General features: G+C 49.9%; 2 protein-coding genes across 2 annotated transcripts; both read left to right on the plus strand.

Annotated features, from left to right (window-relative positions):
• The first annotated feature begins 758 nt into the window (after nt 1-758).
• Nucleotides 759-6,643, plus strand: NMB (neuromedin B). The gene is given in 4 exon segments (XM_017884270.1): nt 759-3,803; nt 4,434-4,588; nt 4,590-4,607; nt 6,369-6,643. Coding segments are annotated over 4 exon segments (366 nt in total). The 5' UTR covers nt 759-3,646; the 3' UTR covers nt 6,405-6,643.
• Nucleotides 6,644-7,466: 823 nt separating this feature from the next.
• On the plus strand, nt 7,467-18,597 carry WDR73 (WD repeat domain 73). The gene is given in 9 exon segments (XM_017884271.1): nt 7,467-7,545; nt 8,080-8,147; nt 9,003-9,029; nt 9,032-9,090; nt 13,165-13,253; nt 13,832-13,896; nt 15,361-15,525; nt 15,872-16,237; nt 17,975-18,597. Coding segments are annotated over 9 exon segments (1,116 nt in total). The 5' UTR covers nt 7,467-7,504; the 3' UTR covers nt 18,211-18,597.
• The last annotated feature ends 433 nt before the right edge of the window (nt 18,598-19,030 follow it).

The following is a 19,030-nucleotide window of genomic DNA, read 5'->3' on the forward strand; positions in this document are numbered from 1 at the left end:
TTCTTCCACCAGCCTTCCAAGTGCTGAGATTGCAAGAATGAGCCACCACTCCTGACCTGCTTTTCCTTTTCTCTGTTGTCCTCTGTACTTCTCATGTGTTTGAAGTATACACTCTGGCTTTCTCCATTTGTTTAATTTCTCTGCAATTAACATGCTTTGTACTTGAGTTAACTCATCTATAAAATAGACATAACTCATCTGTAAAATAGGTGTAATAACAAAGCAATGGGAGGATCAAGGGAGCATGCAAGTAAGGACTTTTGGAAAACAACAAAAAAGATTGAATTGTGAAAAGATGTTACTCGTAATCAATTCCAATGTAATGAAAATATAGCAAAAACATTAATATATTTATGTCCTTTATTTCAGGCAATTTTTTCCATTATTTTAAAAATTATCTATTTTTATAAAAATAATTTAATAAATATAAATATTATCTTTCTTTTTCTTTTTCTCCAGTATGTAGACTGGAGTAATATTCTTTTTTTTTTTTTTTTTTTTTTTTTTTTTTTAGATAGAGTCTCACTTTGTTGCCCAGGTTGGAGTGTGGTGGCATGATCTCAGGTCACTGCTACCTCCACCTCCCAGGTTTAAGTGATTCTCCTGCCTCAGCCTCCTGCATAGCTGGGATTACAGGTACCTGCCACCACACCTGGCTAATTTTTGTATTTTTAGTAGAGATGGGGTTTCACCATGTTGGCCAGGCTGGTCTTGAACTCCTGCCTCAAGTGATCCGCCCATCTCAGGCTCTCAATGTGCTAAGATTATAGGTGTGAGCCCCGGCTCCTGGCTGTAATATCCATTCTTAATCACTATTTTTGATGAAGCAATTTTATTATTAAAAAACTTGGTGCACTTTAAATGTTTTCCTGGTGTTAGGTATAACAGGATTTGCCATGTATCTTTCACCCTTTTAGTTACCCCAGGGGTTGTTTCGTGAACCTGCCTCACATTTTCTGTGCATGTCCTTGAATGTTGTAGAATCACAGGAGGGTCAAGAGTGGGTTCTGAAGAGCTTCCCCATGTACCTCCATTCAATTCAATGCTAGCCTTTCCCCACGGAGTGGAGGCCTTTGGACTTCTCTTGCCACCAGAGTGGACTTAGGGAACAAGCAGTTGGCATTTGAGGTCCTCATGCTAAACTCAGAGCCTAGCACTCCCTTGAGCAAGCCACCTTCTCCCCTGTGCCTCCCATTTCTTTCCCTAAGGTAAAGTGAGTGCTCCTAGGTCTGTGGAGGTGCTCCCCTGCTGTTTTCTCCAGGGTCCACAGAGCCCCCCCCCCTTTTTTTTTCTGTAGTAGGCTGACAGAGCAAATGGTCCCAAGGGTGCCTGGGGCCAGCCTCAGAGCTGTGGTTGCAGCTGTGAACCCAGGCTGTGTCAGAGGAAGCTTGGCTTAAGTATAAACTTAGCAGAACTCAAGGTCCAGTCACCTGTGGAAGAGAGGTGAAACTCGAAATGCAGTGCCCGCTCCCTCTCCCTCCTGAGATATCGAAACCGAACTTGGTGTTGAAATTTGAGATGGTACAGTGGGAGTGGGTGTAGTTTAAGGAGAGTTGTATCTGCACTGCATGGATTTGGGGGCCTGATGCAGTGGTCCAGACAGACCTGAAATCTGATTCCAGTGGGATGTCTGGGAAAGTGGCTAAACCTCTTAGCCTATTCCCACCTATAAAATGAGGAGAGCAAAACCTACCAAATGAGGAGAGAGAAACCTACCAAATAAGATTCCTTCAAGCATTTAAGTGATGCAGCACTCAATCAATACCAGCTTCTGTGTGTTCACTCTAATTTCTATATCCATGGACTAGAGAAGATAGGATGGGGGCTTAATGGATGCAGAGGAGAGGGAGGGGGGTCACAAAGGAATGATTACCGGAAGGTGATAAGAGCTATATCTGTACACCATGGCTAAGCTGTGACAAGAAAGCAGAGAGGTGTAAATGCCAGAGTGGGAGGTGAGAAGCATGGAGATTGGGGGGAAAGCCAGGGCCAGAAATGAAACGTCCCTGTCCCGTGTGTCATGCTCCTGGAAGCTGGGCCTCCAGCTGGGCATGGCAGCCAGTTTTTCATGTGAGCTTCCCCTTTTAGGATGGGGATCCACAGAGCTAGCAACTTTGCTGAGCTAGATACTAGCAAGAGTCCTAGAAGCAGGTCCCATTATCAAGCCAGATGGGAGTAGGTTCTGGCATAGCCATGCTGTTCCGTGTTCCAGAGGTATCCAGAGTCCAAGGGGTGGTCTGCACCCCGCTCCTCCATCACTGTCTCCTTTGTATACTTGTCTCTCCAAGGAGATGGTTAACTCCCTTTGGAGCACGGAATTATCTGTCACCCCTCTTCTTGTGTCTAGTGTAGTGCTCTGAACAATGAGTTTCAGTTAATTAAGCAAACATAAATGTATTATTCTGGAGCACAGTGTCTTCCTCTGCTCGTTATATGATGCCACTGATCAAGAAGTTCTTTCCGAGGAAGTCCAGACAGCTCCTGGGGAGAACAAAGTGTCAGGTGTGAGAGGGCAGGTCCTACAGGATTGTTGCTTCCTGCCACAGAGCACATATGCTCAAACATGTAAAAATATTAGGGCAGTGTGGTTATTACCATTTTACAGTTGAAGAAAGTGAGGTTCAGCCGGGTCACAGCTTGTACATGGACTCCTGGGTGCAGTGCAGTCTTGGGTGCAGTGCTCTTTCCACTTCCTTGACCCAGAGGTCGGCTTCCTGCCCATAAGCCAGGCCCTGCAGCTGGATGCCCATTCCTCAGAAGCGGCCCTTTGTCCCACCCTCCATCAGTCTGCATTCCCATCCTGAGCACTTACTGTGTACCAGAACATTTCCAGACTGTGGTGCTGGCTGTGAGAGGGCAGAGAGCAAGGCGAACACAGATCAGATTCCCCCAACAGGCGGAGGTGATGGGGATTAGTTTATGGAAGTCCTTTGGTGCCTAGCACTTGGCTGGACACTGTAAAAATGCCTCTGTTAGCCTGAGCAACCTAGCGACACCCAGTCTCTCAGGGGCGGGGGGCGGGAAACCAGGCATGAAGGCGTGTGCCTGCGGTCCCGGCTTCTGGGGAGGCTGAGGCTTGAGCCCAGCCCTGGAGGTTGAGTTTGCAGTGAGCCGTGATCGCGCCACCGCACTCCAACCTGCACGAGACTGCCAGATCCTGTCTCAGAAAAACAAACAACAACAACAAAAAAGGCTGTTACCCGGGAGGAGAGCTCCTCGCCCGACCTCTACCCTCATGAAGAGAGGCTCAGAGGGCTGAAGTGCCTACTTGGCCGAAAGCCGTGGTACAGTGGCAAGGCAGGGCCAGGGGAAGTGGCTTTGCCGCCAGGGCCGGGCCCCTGTTTGCCCGGTGCCCTGTGCCCAGTCCTTAGCCTGAAGGTGGTGGGCTTCAGCCAGAAGCCCCTGGCGGAAGCGGTGCCAGCGTGCGGTTCAGAGTGTGGGTGTGCAGGTCTATGGGCGACCCAAAAGGGGTGCCCCTGCCCGGTAACCTAGCGTGAGGGTGGGGAGGGCGGCGGGCACGCAGCACTGCTTGGCTGCTCAGGGCAGGCTCCGCCCCCAGGGGCGCGGGTTTAAAAGGAGCGAAGGCAGTCCGGGAGCCCAGCGGCTGGGAAGCGCGCCAGAACGGAGCCGCTGCCCTGGCACAGCCATGGTCCGGCGGGTGGGGGGCGCTCGGCTGCTCAGCAGCCTACTGCTCTTCGCCCTGCTGGCTGCAGACGTCGCCCCGCTCAGCTGGGATCTCCCGGAGCCCCGCAACCGAGCCGGCAAGATCCGAGTGCACCCGCGGGGCAACCTCTGGGCCACCGGTAAGTCTTCGCGGACCTGGCAAGAAATTGCCCCTCATCCTACTCAGACCCCATTTCCTTCTCAACCCCCCGGCCGCTCCTCAGCCACGGACACTAGTGTCGAAGCAGGTGGGAAACCCTGGGGCTCATCTAATTTAATAGATGTGAACTTGAGACCTGGACAGGTCAGTGGCAGCCAGTTTAAGACAGGGCTGGGCTAGATCCTAAATCCCACTGCCAGCCGGTGCCCCTTACCTTAGGCAAGACTTTACCGAATCTTCTAACCGCTGATGTGGTTTTGCTGCACCTCTACTTTCCAGGCACCTCTTCACTCTCCACTTCCTACCCTGCCCTTTCTCCTCCCTTGTCCAAGCAGGCCACACAACTAGCAGAGTTTCTCCCTGACCCCGGACCATCCCACCCTCCTTCCAGCTGTGTCATCCTCTCTACCTGTTCAGGAAAAGCTGAGGGAGCAGGCTTTGCCACCACCCAGACACCTTTGTGGCTCCTTGGTGAGGTGGAAGGACCAAGAACAGGAAGGTTAAGTATCTTCCTGCCACAAGAATGGAAACGTGGGAGAGATGAGGAATTTTCCCCCTGAGGTAGGATCCTCCCTGCTTGACTTCCTTGTGCCGGACACCTCTTTTCTAGGTCACTTCATGGGCAAGAAGAGTCTGGAGCCTCCCAGCCCATCCCCATTGGGGACAGCTCCCCACACCTCCCTGAGGGACCAGAGACTGCAGCTGAGTCATGATCTGCTCAGGATCCTCCTGCTAAAGAAGGCTCTGAGCGTGAGCCTCAGCCACCCCCGCACCCCACATCCAGGTGAGCCAGGCCCCCACTCCAATGTCAGGAGGGCCCAGCTGGGGCCATCCCTGGATCCTGCATGGGAGGAATTACCACCCAGTACTGTATTAGGGTGTGACTGTCTGACCAGGACATTATGGGTGTGGACCCCAGAAAGCCAGGGTTCCAGGCTTTTCCCTCTTGAGGCAGAGCTCAAAGGAGGAACAGTCCAAAGAAAGGAAGCTGACCTTCCTGGCAGACCCTATGGGGCAAGAAGTAGGGAAAGAAGTTCCCCTGACTCATCACCCAGTCTAAAGTAACAGACTGGGATCATCAGCCTTTTGGAGAAGGACCTTTCTCCCTCAGTCCACGCAGTGTTGTCCCACCCGTGCTGTTCCCTGCTGCATTAGTCAAGTCCACCTTTGCTGTGCCCTGTGTGTGCTCGTGGCCGAACTGGGACCCTGAGGCCCAGAGAGAGAAAGAGAAGTCAGTAGCCAAGACAGAGTCTGGACCTTGTTCACCTTGACCAGAGCTCTTCCCATTTTCTCATCTGCCTCAGTGTCCAGTGGCAGGGTTTAGCAACTTCAGTGAGTTTGACATTCTAGGCTGGATCACTCTTTCTTGTGAGAGCTGACCTGTGCATCATGGGATGTTTAGTGGCATCCCTGGTATCTACCCACTAGATGCCAGTAGCACCTTCCCCCCCATCAAGTTGTGACAACTGAAAAGACCTCCAGACATCACCAGATGTCTGCTGGGGGAGAGGGCCCCAAATCATTATTGGTTGTCAATCACGGATCTATGGGATTCAAGGCTCCAAAGCTGGAGGCAAGCCAGCCTTAAGGTCTAGCCCAGCTGAGTGCCAACTCCTCCATTCCCTGCTCCTGGTGCTGTCCTTACTGCACACCACCCTCCCTGGCCCTGCTGCTGTGTGCAGAAGGCAGTGTGATGTGGTAGAATGTGGGTTCTGACTACAACGTGCTGGGCTCATAACCTAGCTACTGAGTAGCTCTGTGACCTTATAAATGTCCCTTAACTTCTCTAAAGCCTCATATTCCTCACCCACAAAATGAAGATAATAATAAGGCCCATCTCCCATTAAATGAGACCATTTATGTCAAATGCTCAGCACGGTGCCTGGCTCATAGGCAGCCCTTAGTAGATAGGAGCTCTTACAAGTCTGTGAGCTCCCTGGCAGCACCTGTTGTGGACTTGCCTTCATATCCCCCACTTTGCCTAGCATATAGTGTGTGCATTTTGAAGGGAGAGGCATTCCCTAGAAAAGGTCCAACCCAGCCTCAACTGACATCCCTGACTTCTGGAGGCACAGAACCAGCAGCCCCTAAGGACCTCAGATGTAAGGCCTAGGAGCTTGGGCTGGCTGAGTCTGAAGGGAAACAATGTCACCTCTGGTGCCCTTGGTTTTGAAGCTTGGACACATGCAGACCAACTAGAGAATCTCAGAAGCAGCAGTGCCTAGATCTGGGGCTTCAGAGTGAGGTCTGGGGCAGAGTTGGGGTGGGGGAGTGAAGACACTGACACTAGCCCAGCAGCAGGCACTGTACTTGAATTTACTTCCATGATCTCCTTTGACTGTCATGACAACCCTGGGTGGTTGGGGCTGTGTTCTGAGAAAACTATTGCCCCTGACCCCTCCAAGGCAATTCAGGGTACTCTGCCTCAGCTGACAGCCTGCCGGTGCCCGCCTCTGCAGACATCTGGCACTTAGGAATGGCAGTATACCCCTATCATTATCAGGAGCCCCTCCCTGGCTCAACTCTTCTGTATGTTTCTCTTCAGTACAGGAGGCTGCTGGTACAAATACTGCAGAAATGATACCAATAATGGGACAGACACAACAGCGTGGCTTAGATTGTGCCCACCCAGGGAAGGTGCTGAATGGGACCCTGGTGATGGCCCCATCTGGATGTAAATCCTGAGCCCAATATCTGTTACTCCATTACTGTGATTTCTGGTTGGGTCACCAGAAATATCGCTGATACAGACACAGATTATGTTCCTGCTGTATTTCCTGCTTCCATGTTGAATTTGTGAATAAAATCTTGCTCTTTACATACAATGCCTGGTCCTCTCCTTCCACCCATCTTTTAGGGGCTGGGAGGGAAAGGGGGCTGGAGGGCAGAGTGTTCACTGAGATGGGGCTGGCTCCAAAAAGTCCACAATACTCCATGCCATGGCACCAGCCTGGCACTGACTCTGGACTCCTACTCCTTCACTCATTCAGCAAGCAAATAACGCCTGTTGAATGCCAGGTTTCGTGCCAGGCGCCGGGTTCTACTCTCACCTCTGCCACCTACTGCCGCAGGCAAGTGTCACTAGTTTCTTTGCTAGTAAAAGGGGGCTGCAGACACTACACTGCCGGGCTTTACTCAATCCTCCCGCCGGGCTTGGAGCGGAGCGCCGAGTTGGGATCCAGACCCTGCCGGCGGCCTACTCTCTTCTCTGGCCATCAGTAGAGTCGCCAGCGTTAGCAAATAAAAATACTGGACACCCAGTTAAATTCGAATTTCAGATAAACATTAATTTTATCTAATAAAATGTACCAAATATTGCATGAACATACTCATACGAAAAAAATTATTCACCGTTTTTCTGAAATTCGAATTTAACCGGACGGTCCTGTATTATTTCTGGCCTTGGAGCATTGACTGCCCCTCTCTTGGGCTGCAAACACCCGGCCCTAAAACGGGCGATCATTTGGTCCTCAAGGCCTGCTCGGAGCTGACAGCCGGAAGTCTCGATCTCAGGTCACTTTCCCGTAGTTTTCGCAAAGAAAAACCAGTAACCCACCCAGGATGGGGCGCAGCTCTGCCTCTTGACCCCGCCCTTAACGGGAGGCCCTGCCCACATGTCGCGAGAGCCGCGCGGACCCGAGGCTCGGAGGCGGAAGTGAGACGCCGGAAGCGGCCGTTGCCATGGATCCTGAGGAGGACTGGCTGGTGGAATCCTTGCGCTTGTAAATCATGCGGGGCTGGGAGACGGGAGCTGGGCCCGGATCTGGCCTGGCGGGCGGATGGGTGTGGGGGGAGGCACGTTGGGGATCCTGGTGCAGAGTGGGGCAGCTGTGGCCTCCGGGCTCGCCGCCGCGGAGGACTCCGCCTGGGCCTAGGCCCCCATCTCTAGGAAATGGCTCCTTCCTGCGTGTGCGAGTTGTGAGATTGCTAGTAAGAGCCGCGCTTGTGAAGAAGCAGTGCCTAGTTAGTTTGCGCCAGCCTCTGAGTTCAGCTCAGAACACAAATGACCTCATTGATTCCTCATGTCAACCTTGGGAAATCTGGGTACCCTGGGAGGTCCACACATGAGGACAGAGACTCAGGGACATCAACGGACTGGCCTGGTCCCAGAAACAGGGAGTAAAATGCGAAGCAAACTCGGTCCCACGTCTGCCTGACTCCAGAGCTTGGGCCACTGAACCATGCGGTTGCCATCTTGGAGTTATCTGAGCTGTGAAGTGCTGTGCATCGTGTGATTTTATGTCCCTTTTGTGCAGGTACCAGGATTTCTATGCATTCGACCTCTCAGGAGCCACTCGAGTCCTTGAATGGATTGATGACAAAGGTGGTATACCTTCCTGGCCCTGAAGGAACGGGAATTTCACTCCTGAGCTGGGTTTCAGGAGCCAAGCCTAGAGAGACCCAACCCACTCTTCTGGGCACCTGAGAGTCACTTGTAGCAATTTGATGCCCCATCAGCACTAATATTCCTTTTATTAAGATCTTTGACTGGGAGCAGTGGTTCACGCCTGTAATCCTAACACTTTGGGAGGCCGAGGTGGGCGGATCACCTTAGGTCAGGAGTTCAAGACCAGTCTGGCCAGCATGGTGAAACCCCGTCTCTACTAAAAATACAAAAATTAGCTGGGCGAGGTGGTGCACACCTGTGCACCACAGGTACTGGGGAGGCTGACGCAGGAGAATCACTTGAACCCAGGAGGTGGAGGTTGCAGTGAGCCGAGATCATGACACTGCATTCCAGTGTGGCTAACAGTGAGACTGTCTGAAAAAAAAAAAAAAATCTTGAGGCTGGGCACTTCAGGAGGCTGAGGCAGCGGGTAGACTGCTTGATTCCAGGAGTTTGAGACAATCTGAGCAAGGAAACCCTGTCTCTACAAAAATTAGCCGAGCATGGCGGCCCACGCCTATAATCTCAGCTACTCCGAAGGCTGTGATGGGAGGATCACTTGAGCCTGGGAGGTTGAGGGTGCAGTGAGCTGTGATCAGACCACTGCACTCCAGCCTGGCTGACCTGGCGAGACCTTGTCTGAAAAAAAAACCACCAGATACTCAATTCCTCCATACAAGGCTGCACACTGAAGGAATTTATCCTTACTTTGGGGGACTGGGTGGAGTTTATAGACCTATCCATGGTCTGCAGTCTAACAATTTGTCACAGCTACTTCTGCTTCTTTTCCAGGAGTCTTTGTTGCTGGCTATGAAAGCCTGAAAAGAATGAAATTCTTCATCTGAAATTACCGCTCAGACTTTCTGTAAAGGAAAACAAGGTAACTTGAAATATAAATGCTGAGTATGTCGACTTTTATTTATTTATTAAACATTTGTGGTGCTCCTGTTATCTACCAGGTATTGTCCTGGATACTGGAAAGACAGCAAGCGCTAGGCCTGACCTTATAGTCTAATAGAGGGAGGCAGATATGCACAGAGATAAATGCTGTAGAATGTCTCGTGGTTTACAGAGGGCTATCAGAGGAAGAGGTGGGTTATACTTTATCAGAAATAGATTTAGGGAGCGATTAAGGATATAGAGGGCAGTTGAAATGCTCAGAGTGGTTAAAGTCACTTAGTGAATGTGTGGTATATAAGGAGTGAGGAGAATATAGTGAGGACAGAACCTCAGGGAACACATTTAAGGGATGAGTACAGGAAGATGAACCCCCAAAGAATACTAAGAAAGAATAGCCTCTGAGGTAGGGGAATCTCAGAAAAGGTCAGTGTTTCTGAAGCCAAGAGAAGAGAACTTCTCAAGAAGAAAAGAGTTAGTAGCTGTCTAGAATTCCAATAAAAATCATTCAGATGAGGAATTGAAGGCCAGGCACAGTGGCTCACGCCTATAATCCCAGCACTTTAGGAGGCTGAAGTTGGGTGGATCACAAGGTCAGGAGTTTGGGACCACCCTGACCAACATGATGAAACCTCATCTCTACTAAAAATACAAAAATTAGCCAGGTGCGGTGGCACGCACCTGTAATCACAGCTACTCAGGAGGCTGAGGCAGGAGAATCGCTTGAACCTGGGAGGCGGAGGTTGTAGTGAGCTGAGATTGTGCCATTGCACTCCAGCCTGGGCAGCAAGACTCTATCTCAAAAACAAAACAAAACAAAAATCATCAGATGAGGAATTGAAGAGTTCATTCATAAGAGTGGCAATTGGGAAGCTCTTGGTGACCTCTGCTACAGGATTTTTGCTGGTGGTGGTTAGGCCCAAAGACTAAAAATGAAGAGGAAGCAGAGTCAGGAAATGTAGGGAGGGAAGAAGCTAAAGCAGCAACTAGTTGGAAACACAGATCTGAGGGAAGGTTTCCTAAACACAGAGGCTTGAGCAGAGTTACAAGTTGTGGGAAAGTAACCCTCGAAGAGGGAGAGGGTGAAAATGAGGGAATATCACAGGGAACATGCTCCTGCTTCCAGGAATAGAAGATGAGGATAGATCAGGAGTCCAGGGGGTGCTATTAGTCATCAGAGGACAAGGGAGGAGTGAGGCATACAGGCAGATGACCTTGTAGGGCCATGTAGGGGCAGGAATTGGAGTGTTTGCTCCTGAATTCCTTTTTGTTTGAGACAAGGGCTTGCTCTGTCACCCCGGCTGGAGTGCAGTGGTGCGATCCTGGCTCACTACAGCCTCAACCTCCCATGCTCAAGTGATCCTCCCGCCCTAGCCTCCTGAGTAGCTGGGACTATAGGCATGCACCACCATGCTTGGCGAATTGTTAAATTTTTTTGTAGAGATGAGGTCTCGCTATGTTGGCCAGGCTGGTCTCGAACGCCTGAATTCAAGTGATCCACCTGCCTCGGCCTCCCAAAGTGCTGGGATTACTGGCATGAGCCATCACTCCTGGCCCCACATTTTTTTTTTTTTGGAGACAGCATCTCACTCTGTCACCTAGGCTGTAGTGCAGTGGCGAGATCTCAGCTCACTGCAGCCTCTGCCTCCTGGGCTCAAGCCATCCTTCCACTTCAGGATCCCGAGTAGTTGGGACCACAGGCATGTGCCACCACACCAGGTTAGCTTTTGTATTTTTTGGTAGAGACAGAGTCTTGCCAAGTTACCCAGGCTGGTCTCGAACTCCTGAGCTCAAGCAATCCTCCTGCCTCCCAAAGTGCTGGGATTGCAGGTGTGAACCACTGCACCTGGCCTTTTTTGTTTTGTTTTGTTTTAAATTATTTAATGAAATAAGAAACAATCCAAGCGTGGTGACTCATGCCTGTAATCCCAGCACTTTGGGAGCAGGAGACCGAGGTGGGCAGATTACTTGAGGCCAGAAGTTCAAGACCAGCCTGGCCAACATGGTGCAACGCCATCTCTACTAAAAATAAAAAAAATTCGGCCAGGCGTGTGGCTCATGCCTGTAATCCCAACACTTTGGGAGGCTGAGGTGGGTGAATCACGAGGTCAGGAGTTTGAGACCAGCCTGGCCGATATGGTGAAACCCCATCTCTACTAATAATACAAAAATTAGCCGGGTGTGGTGGCATGCCTGTAGTCCCAGCTACGCGGGAGGCTGAGGCAGGAGAATTGCTTGAACCCAGGAGGTGGAGGTTGCAGTGAGCCAAGATCACACCACTGCATCCAGCCTGGGTGATAGAGCGAGACTCCGTCACAAAAAAAAATAAAGAAAAAAAAAATTAGCTGAGTGTGGTGGTATATGCCTGTAATCCTAGCTACTCAAGGGTGGCTGAGGCACCAGAGAATCCCTTAAACCCAGGAGGCAGAGGCTACAGTAACCTGAGATGGCGCCACTGCACTCCAGCCTAGGTAACAGAGTGACACTCTGTCTCACAAAAAGAAGTAAATAAATTTATCTTAGGGCGTCACCATGTTATGAAGTTGAGTCGAATTGTTTAGAATAGAAGAGGCCGAGAGGCTAGACAAGGATATAGAAAAACACTGCTCAGCCTGGGAGAGGCTAGATCCCATGCAGATGTGGCCCAGTTTTTATCAAAGTAGCCTGAGGACCACCCTACCAGGGCCATTAGGAGTGCTGGCTAAAATGCATATTCCTAGCATACTTCCCAAACATACTGAATTAGAATCTCAAGAGGGAAAGCTCAGGAAAAATGCCAAGTTTGTAGACTGACATGGTGGCTCACGCCTATAATCCCAGCACTTTTTGAAGCTGAGGTGGCAGACTGCTTGATACTAGGAGTTCAAGTCCCAGCCTGGACAACATGGCAAGTTTGTCTCTTTACAAATTTAAAAAGTTAAAAAAGACCAGGCATGGTGGCTCATGCCTGTAATCTCAGCACTTTGGGAGGCTGAGGCAGGCGGATCACCTAAGATTGGGATCTCAAGACCAGCCTGGGCAACATGGCGAAACCCTGTCTCTACTGAAAATACAAAAATTAACTGGGTGTGGTGGTGCACACCTGTAGTCCTAGCTACTCAGGAGGCTGAGGCAGGAGAATGGCTTAAACTGGGGAGACCGAGGTTGCAGTGAGCCGAGATCATGCCACTGCCCTCCAGCCTGGGCTACAGAGTGAGACTCTCTGTCTCAAAAGAAAATAAAAAAAAAAAAAAAAAAAAAAAAAAGCCAAATTTGTACTCATAAAAGCCAGAGGCTACAGAAGCTATCATCTTCCCCATCTCCAGTCAGGTTTGAGTCAGGGGTTCACCCAGACTGAGCCTCGCTGTAAGAAGTGATTTACGTCCCTGCTCACCACCAGGTTTGCCTTGTTTCTTCTATGGCCACCTCCTTTTCCCTTGCCTCTCCTTCCTTACATGGAGATAGTAGAGGCTAGTGGCTAACAGTATGGACTTGGGCTAGACAGACTTTGGTTCAAATTCACAACTTAATATCTGCATGACCTTAGAAAAGTGGCTGAAGCTCCTTGTGCCTTAATTGTGTCATTTGTAGAATAGGGATAATTATAGTACCTATATCATAGGAGGTTGTAAGAATTAAATGTGATAAAGCTCTAAACACTGCGCCTGACACAGTGAACACTGATAAGTTGTCATTGTTAATTTTTATTGTTAGAGGAATCCACCTGGTTTCCAGCAGGAGAATGGAGGGAGAAATGGGGATGTGTCCATCGCTTTCCTTGAAGCTGTGAAGTTTCTCTGGCTTCTCTAGGAAGGCCTGGAGTATAATACTTGTGCTGTGGTAAAAGGGGCTAGTGAAAGGCTAGAAGGGTCTTGGGTGTGCAAAAGAAAAGGGAAGCTGTGTGTGTAGGCAGCTGAGAGCAACACTGCCAAATACCAGCGCGCTAATGCCCTATCACCAGCTGAGTGGCTTCCATGGCCTCCTGCCAGGCTGGGACCTGACTCCTCACTTAGAGTTCCTCTGAAACGTTCATTTGAAGAACTGGCTCTATCTGATTGGCTACTCCTTTGTATTGTAGGGCTTATTCCCAGAAAGAGATTTCAAAGTGCACCATGGAGGATTTTCAGACAGGTCTATCTTTGATCTAAAGCACGTGCCACATACCAGGTATGGTCAATTCTGTGATCCAGACCATCCACACAGGATGGGATGCCTGCAAATGCCTGAGGGGTATTCTGCCTCCTCATCTCCATTCCCACCCCCTCAGCACACGGGCACATGTGAGTACACAAGTGGGTGCACACAGATACACCCAGATTTAGAATACAAAAAAACCACTGCTGTGGCTTCACAGCCCCCCAGAACCCTTTGACTATTGTAAGCAACAGGTCTACCGGAGTTGCTCCAGGGAATAGATACGGGACAGAAGGATGCTCTTCTGTTGCTCTTGGGTGATAATTGCTTAGCTGGGAGAGGCCAAGAGTCTCTGGGTCAGGTTGTGTTTGGCCCCATACTGGTGTCCTCTCTAGGTGACCATGACACATGGAAGCTTAGGCTCAGTCTCCCTAAAGTGGACTGAGCCTGCCTCTTATCTGTGAAGTGAGGGTGGTTGGCCTTGATGATCTTGCAGTAAGATTTCCTGATACGGGAAGTGGAGTCCCAAGCTAAGTGGGCTGGAGAGGGGAAGGGACCTGTGTGGATAAGCTCCCCATGGTCTGGACTGATTTTCTGTCTATTCTGAATAGATTGCTGGTGACCAGTGGCCTTCCAGGTTGTTATCTGCAGGTGTGGCAAGTTGCAGAGGACAGTGGTGAGTGAATTTGACTTGATGGGGTTTGGGGTTCTAGGAAAGTGTGACTCAGACACCCCTGTCCCCTAATCTGAGCCAGTTAAGAAGTAGACTCAGGCTGGGGACAGTCTCATGCCTGTAATACTAGCACTTTGGGAGGCTGAGCTGGGTGGATCACTTGAGTTCAGGAGTTCAAGACCACCCTGTACAACACGGTGAAACCCATTTCTATTAAAAATTAAAAAAATTAGGCGTGGTGGTGGGCACCTGTAATCCCAGCTACTGGGGAGGCTGAGGCAGGAGGATCGCTTGAACCCGGGAGGTGGAGATTGCAGTGAGCCGAGATCATGCCACTGTACTCCAGCCTGGGCAACAAGAGCAAAACTCTGTCTCCAAAAAAGAAAAAAAAAAGAAGTAGACTCAGAGCCAGGTGGGAATTAAAATGCAGTATCTACTTTAATGCAGACAAGGTGAATTAGCAACCACAGCATGACATCCAAGCCCCAAATAGAGCTTCCTGTAACCTGCTCCTGGAATTGAGTTCATCCAGAGAACTACTCTCCCTAGGCAGGGGCAGTGGCAAGGGCAGAGCTAAGGCTGCTCAAGTGAGCTCACCTCTTTGGCAGCATTAAGCATATATTAAGAGAAGCCTCAGATGTAGAATACAGAGAGGACAACCTGCCTGTTAACCTAGCGGGTGGAGACAACCAAATAAAAACTAAAACTTGGCTGGGTGCAGTGGCTCATGCCTATAATCCCAGCACTTTGGGAGGCCGAGGTATGTGGGTCACCTGACCAGGAGTTTGAGCCCAGCCTGAGCAACATGGCGAAACCCCATCTCTACTAAAAATACAAAAAAATTAGCTGGGCATGAGGGTGCACATCTGTAATTCCAGCTACTCGGGAGGCTGAGGCAGGAGAATTGCTTGAACCTGAAAGGCGGAGGCTACGGTAAGCTGAGACTGTGCCACTGGACTCCAGCCTGGGGCAACAGAGTGAGTGAGACTCTGTCTCAAAAAAACAAAAGAACCAAAACAAAACTTGACTCAAAGCCAAGGATGTTCCATTCAGTGTAAAAAAGATGTGGACTTTCTTGTCCACCTTACAAGACAATGACATCTGTAACGTGACCTGTACTTGCTAGGCTTAGCAAGTCACTTGAGGTCATGGAACATGTTTTTGAAGAAATAATATCAGTTCATGAATTCTGTACCTGTTACTTGCCGCTGAAGGTGTGACATCGGCAGCGTGTTCATTCCATTTGCAAAAAACAGTTTATAAGACAAATAATAAATTGAAATGTTTCTGATGGTTTCAAAAATGTAAACATAAGTCAGAGTGGTTATGTGTCAACATCATCTCTTGCCAACCGGCAGCTCCTTTTCTTCCTTGACCTTCTAAATGTACAGGGGAAGACGGCTGGCCTGTCATGTTTCAAACCTTCATTAAAGTTCTGGATTTTAGCCTCTTTTCGTTTTCCCCTAGATGTCATTAAAGCTGTCAGCACCATTGGTGTGCATGAGAAAGAGGAGAGTCTCTGGCCTAGGGTGGCTGTCTTCACCGCGATGGCACCTGGAGTCCTCCATGGGGCGAGACTCCGCAGTCTGCAGGTCGTTGATCTGGAATCCCGGAAGACCACATACACCTCAGGTACTGTGGTACTTTGCCCCTTGCTGGCTGCTTCAGCCGGCATCACCCCCAGCCCAACTCAGCCACTATGGAAACTGAGTTCAACCCCGTGTGCCAGGTGTTCGGGATACACAGTGAATAAGAGGTGAGCTCTGGCCTCAAAAGGCTCCCATGCTGGGGCAGGATTAGGCAGTCCCAGGGACCAGCACCCAACCAGCCGAGCAGACAACAGCGAGATGAGTGGGAAGGGAGATGTGATTTATTCTGCCTGGGACTGGTGGAAAGGGACCTGTGACCAGCCAGCCCTGCCAAATTGCCAGACCCATCTGCCTTCAGCTGCTTGTCTCCTTTGCTCTTGGTCTTCCAGATGTCAGTGATAGCGAGGAGCTGAGTAGCCTGCAGGTCCTAGATGCAGACACCTTTGCCTTCTGCTGTGCTTCGGGCCGGCTGGGGCTTGTTGACACCCGCCAGAAGTGGGCACCACTGGAGAATCGCAGCCCTGGCCCTGGGTCTGGTGGAGAGAGATGGTGTGCCGAAGTTGGGAGCAGGGGCCAGGACCCTGGGCCCAGCATTGCCAGCCTTGGCTCAGATGGGCGTCTTTGTCTTCTTGACCCCCGGGATCTCTGCCATCCTGTGAGCTCAGTCCAGTGCCCAGTAACCATACCTAGCCCTGACCCAGAGCTGCTACGAGTGACTTGGGCCCCAAGCCTGAAGAATTGCTTGGCCATCTCAGGTACTGCCGAGCAGGATTTTGTCTGTTATCTGATCTCTTTCTTCCGGGGGACTGTTAGGTGCTCAGGAAGGAGCCTCCAGCACCATGATAAACCTGACTCCAGAAGTTAAAGTTGCTCACAGAGAAATTCAAACTCTCCAGGTTCTTCAGTGGCAGGCCTTTTCCCCGACTGGCTACTAAACTTCCACACATTGGCAGCAGGCCTTTCCTAGCCTAGCAGGAATTCAGGTCTTAGGTTGGTGGAGGGGCCTGCAGACAGTAAGACACTGAGACAGACATGGAGCTGGGTCAGAAAGAAGAGGGGACAGTGGCTAACATGGTGAAACCCCGTCTCTACTAAAAATACAAAAAATTAGCCAGGCATGGTGGTGGGCGCCTGTAGTCCCAGCTACTCTGGAGGCTGAGGCAGGAGAATGGCGTGAACCTGGGAGGCGGAGCTTGCAGTGAGCTGAGATTGCGCCATGGCACTCCAGCCTGGGCGACAGAGTGAGACTCTGTTCCAAAAAGAAAAAAAAAAAAAGAGAAGCGGGGACAGGACCTCAAGGGTACTTCTCAGCCTACTTACCTTTTGAAATGTAGCAAGCTGGCCAGGTGCGGTGGCTCACGCCTATAATCCCAGCACTTTGGGAGGTCGAGGCGGGTGGATCACAAGGTCAGGAGATTGAGACCATCCTGGCCAACATGGTGAAACCCTGTCTCTACTAAAATAAAAAAAAAAATTAGCCAGGTGTGATGGTGCACGCGTGTAGTCCCAGCTACTTGGGAGGCTGAGGCAGGGGAATCACTCGAACCTGGGAGTCGGAGGTTGCAGTGAGCTGAGATTACGCCACTGTGCTCCAGACTGGCGACAGAGCAACACTGCCTCAAAAACAAAAAGTAGTAAGCCAGCTAGGTCAGCAGGCTCCTGGGTCTGGTCTGGTGGCATCTAGTTGCTTGGATACTTAATGTGGGTATCTAAACGCCAACAGGAAGGATCTGTTGAGACAGGTGGGGGTTGAAAAAAATCATTGAGAGCAAGAAAGGATGATTAGAAATGCCAGGATCCAGAAAGAATAGAAGAGCCAAGCTCAGGTAGAGGGGCTGGCTCTTCAGTAACAGGAAGATGGCAGGATGGGATGAGTGTGCGTGCAGCTAGATTGTGCAAGGACATGAGGGTATTTCTCTCCAAAGGCTTCTGTTTCCCCCATCGAGTAGGAGACAAGGCCATCTGCTGAGAGGGACCCAGAGGTAGGGGATTGGAATCTGGGTCAACTTGCAAAGGTTTGAAGAAGTCTCTTAAGCCTGTTTCCTGGGGAAAATAACAGTATCTGTCATACAGTTCTGAGGATTAAAAGAGGTAATACTTGTCCAGAATTAGCCTTCAAGCCTCATGCATAACAGGTACACAACAGATGCTCATGGTTACATGCCCCAGGGAATCATCAGCTGCCAACACTGAGGGCAGATGCTACTTGCCCATGGTTAGCCTTTAAGTGCCTTGATTCCTCATCCAATAGCCTGTTTTGATACCACAGAGCAAATTATTAAAAGTATTTTAGGGGCTGGGTGCAGTGGCTCAATGCCTGTAATCCCAGCACCTTGGGAGGCTAAGATGGGAGGATTGCTTGAGGCCAGGAGTTCAAGACCAGCCTGGTCAATGTGGTGAAACCCCATCTCTATTAAAAAAAGAAAGAAAATTATTTTAAAATAAAATTAGGGATTCATTGTCAAGCCTCTCTTTCTTTTCTATATTCTCAGGTTTTGATGGTACAGTCCAGGTCTATGATGCCACATCTTGGAATGGAACGCGGAGCCAAGTACAACCTCTCTTCACTCACAGAGGTCACATCTTCCTAGATGGAAACGGGACGGACCCTGCTCCATTGGTCACCACCCACACCTGGCACCCCTGCAGACCAAGGACTTTGTTATCAGCAACAAATGATGCCTCTCTGCATGTGTGGGATTGGGTGGACCTTTGTGCCCCCTGCTGACACCAGCATCTTTCCATCCAGGCCTCTAGAAAGGGGAGGAGCTGCTGTAGTAGCAAGGCTACTGATGTAGGTAGGACTCAAGTGACTGCCAGTTCCTGTTACCAGCTGTGTAGCCTTGGGCAGGTACACCAGCGTCACTTAGCCTCAGGTTCCTTATCTGTAAAATGAGGATAGTAAGAACTACCTCGTAGTGATATTGCAAAGGTTAGAAGAAATGCATGGTGTAATTACTTGGTAGCTACTGTTAGATCTGGGAGTGTAAAATGGCAGTGTTTTGTCCCTATCTTCACACTAGCATAGGGAGAATCGAAAGAGCTAACAAACATGCTTTGTGAACTTTTTTAAAGAAAAAAATGTAGAGGGGCCAATAAACATGAAAAAATCCCAGCCCTAGTAACAATTTAAGGAAATAGCAAAACAAGATTTCTGCTCGTCTTGAGTGGTTCTCATGGGTACACAGGCGCACTTTCCCACACTTGTCCCCCCAGGTGACTAGGTTCAAGGGACATTTGCTTTTGGTGGCCCCACAAACATTTCCTTTTGAGAGCCCATAGTGAATATTAAAGTGTGCTGGACATGGTGGCTCATACCTGTAATCTCAGCACTTTTGGAGGCTGAGGTGGGCAGATTGCTTGAGCTGAGGAGTTTGAGACCAGCCTGGGCAACATAGCAAGATCCTGTCCCTTAAAAAAAAAAAAAAATTGGCTGGGCATGGTGGCTCATGCCTGTAATCCCAGCAATGTAGGCAGCCAAGAAAGGTGGATTACTTGAGTCCAAGAGTTCGAGACTAGACTGAGCAACACGGTGAAACCCTGTCTCT

Source organism: Rhinopithecus bieti, unplaced genomic scaffold, assembly GCF_001698545.2.
Source record: "Rhinopithecus bieti isolate Rb0 unplaced genomic scaffold, ASM169854v2 scaffold_14885, whole genome shotgun sequence".
NCBI lineage: Eukaryota > Metazoa > Chordata > Mammalia > Primates > Cercopithecidae > Rhinopithecus > Rhinopithecus bieti.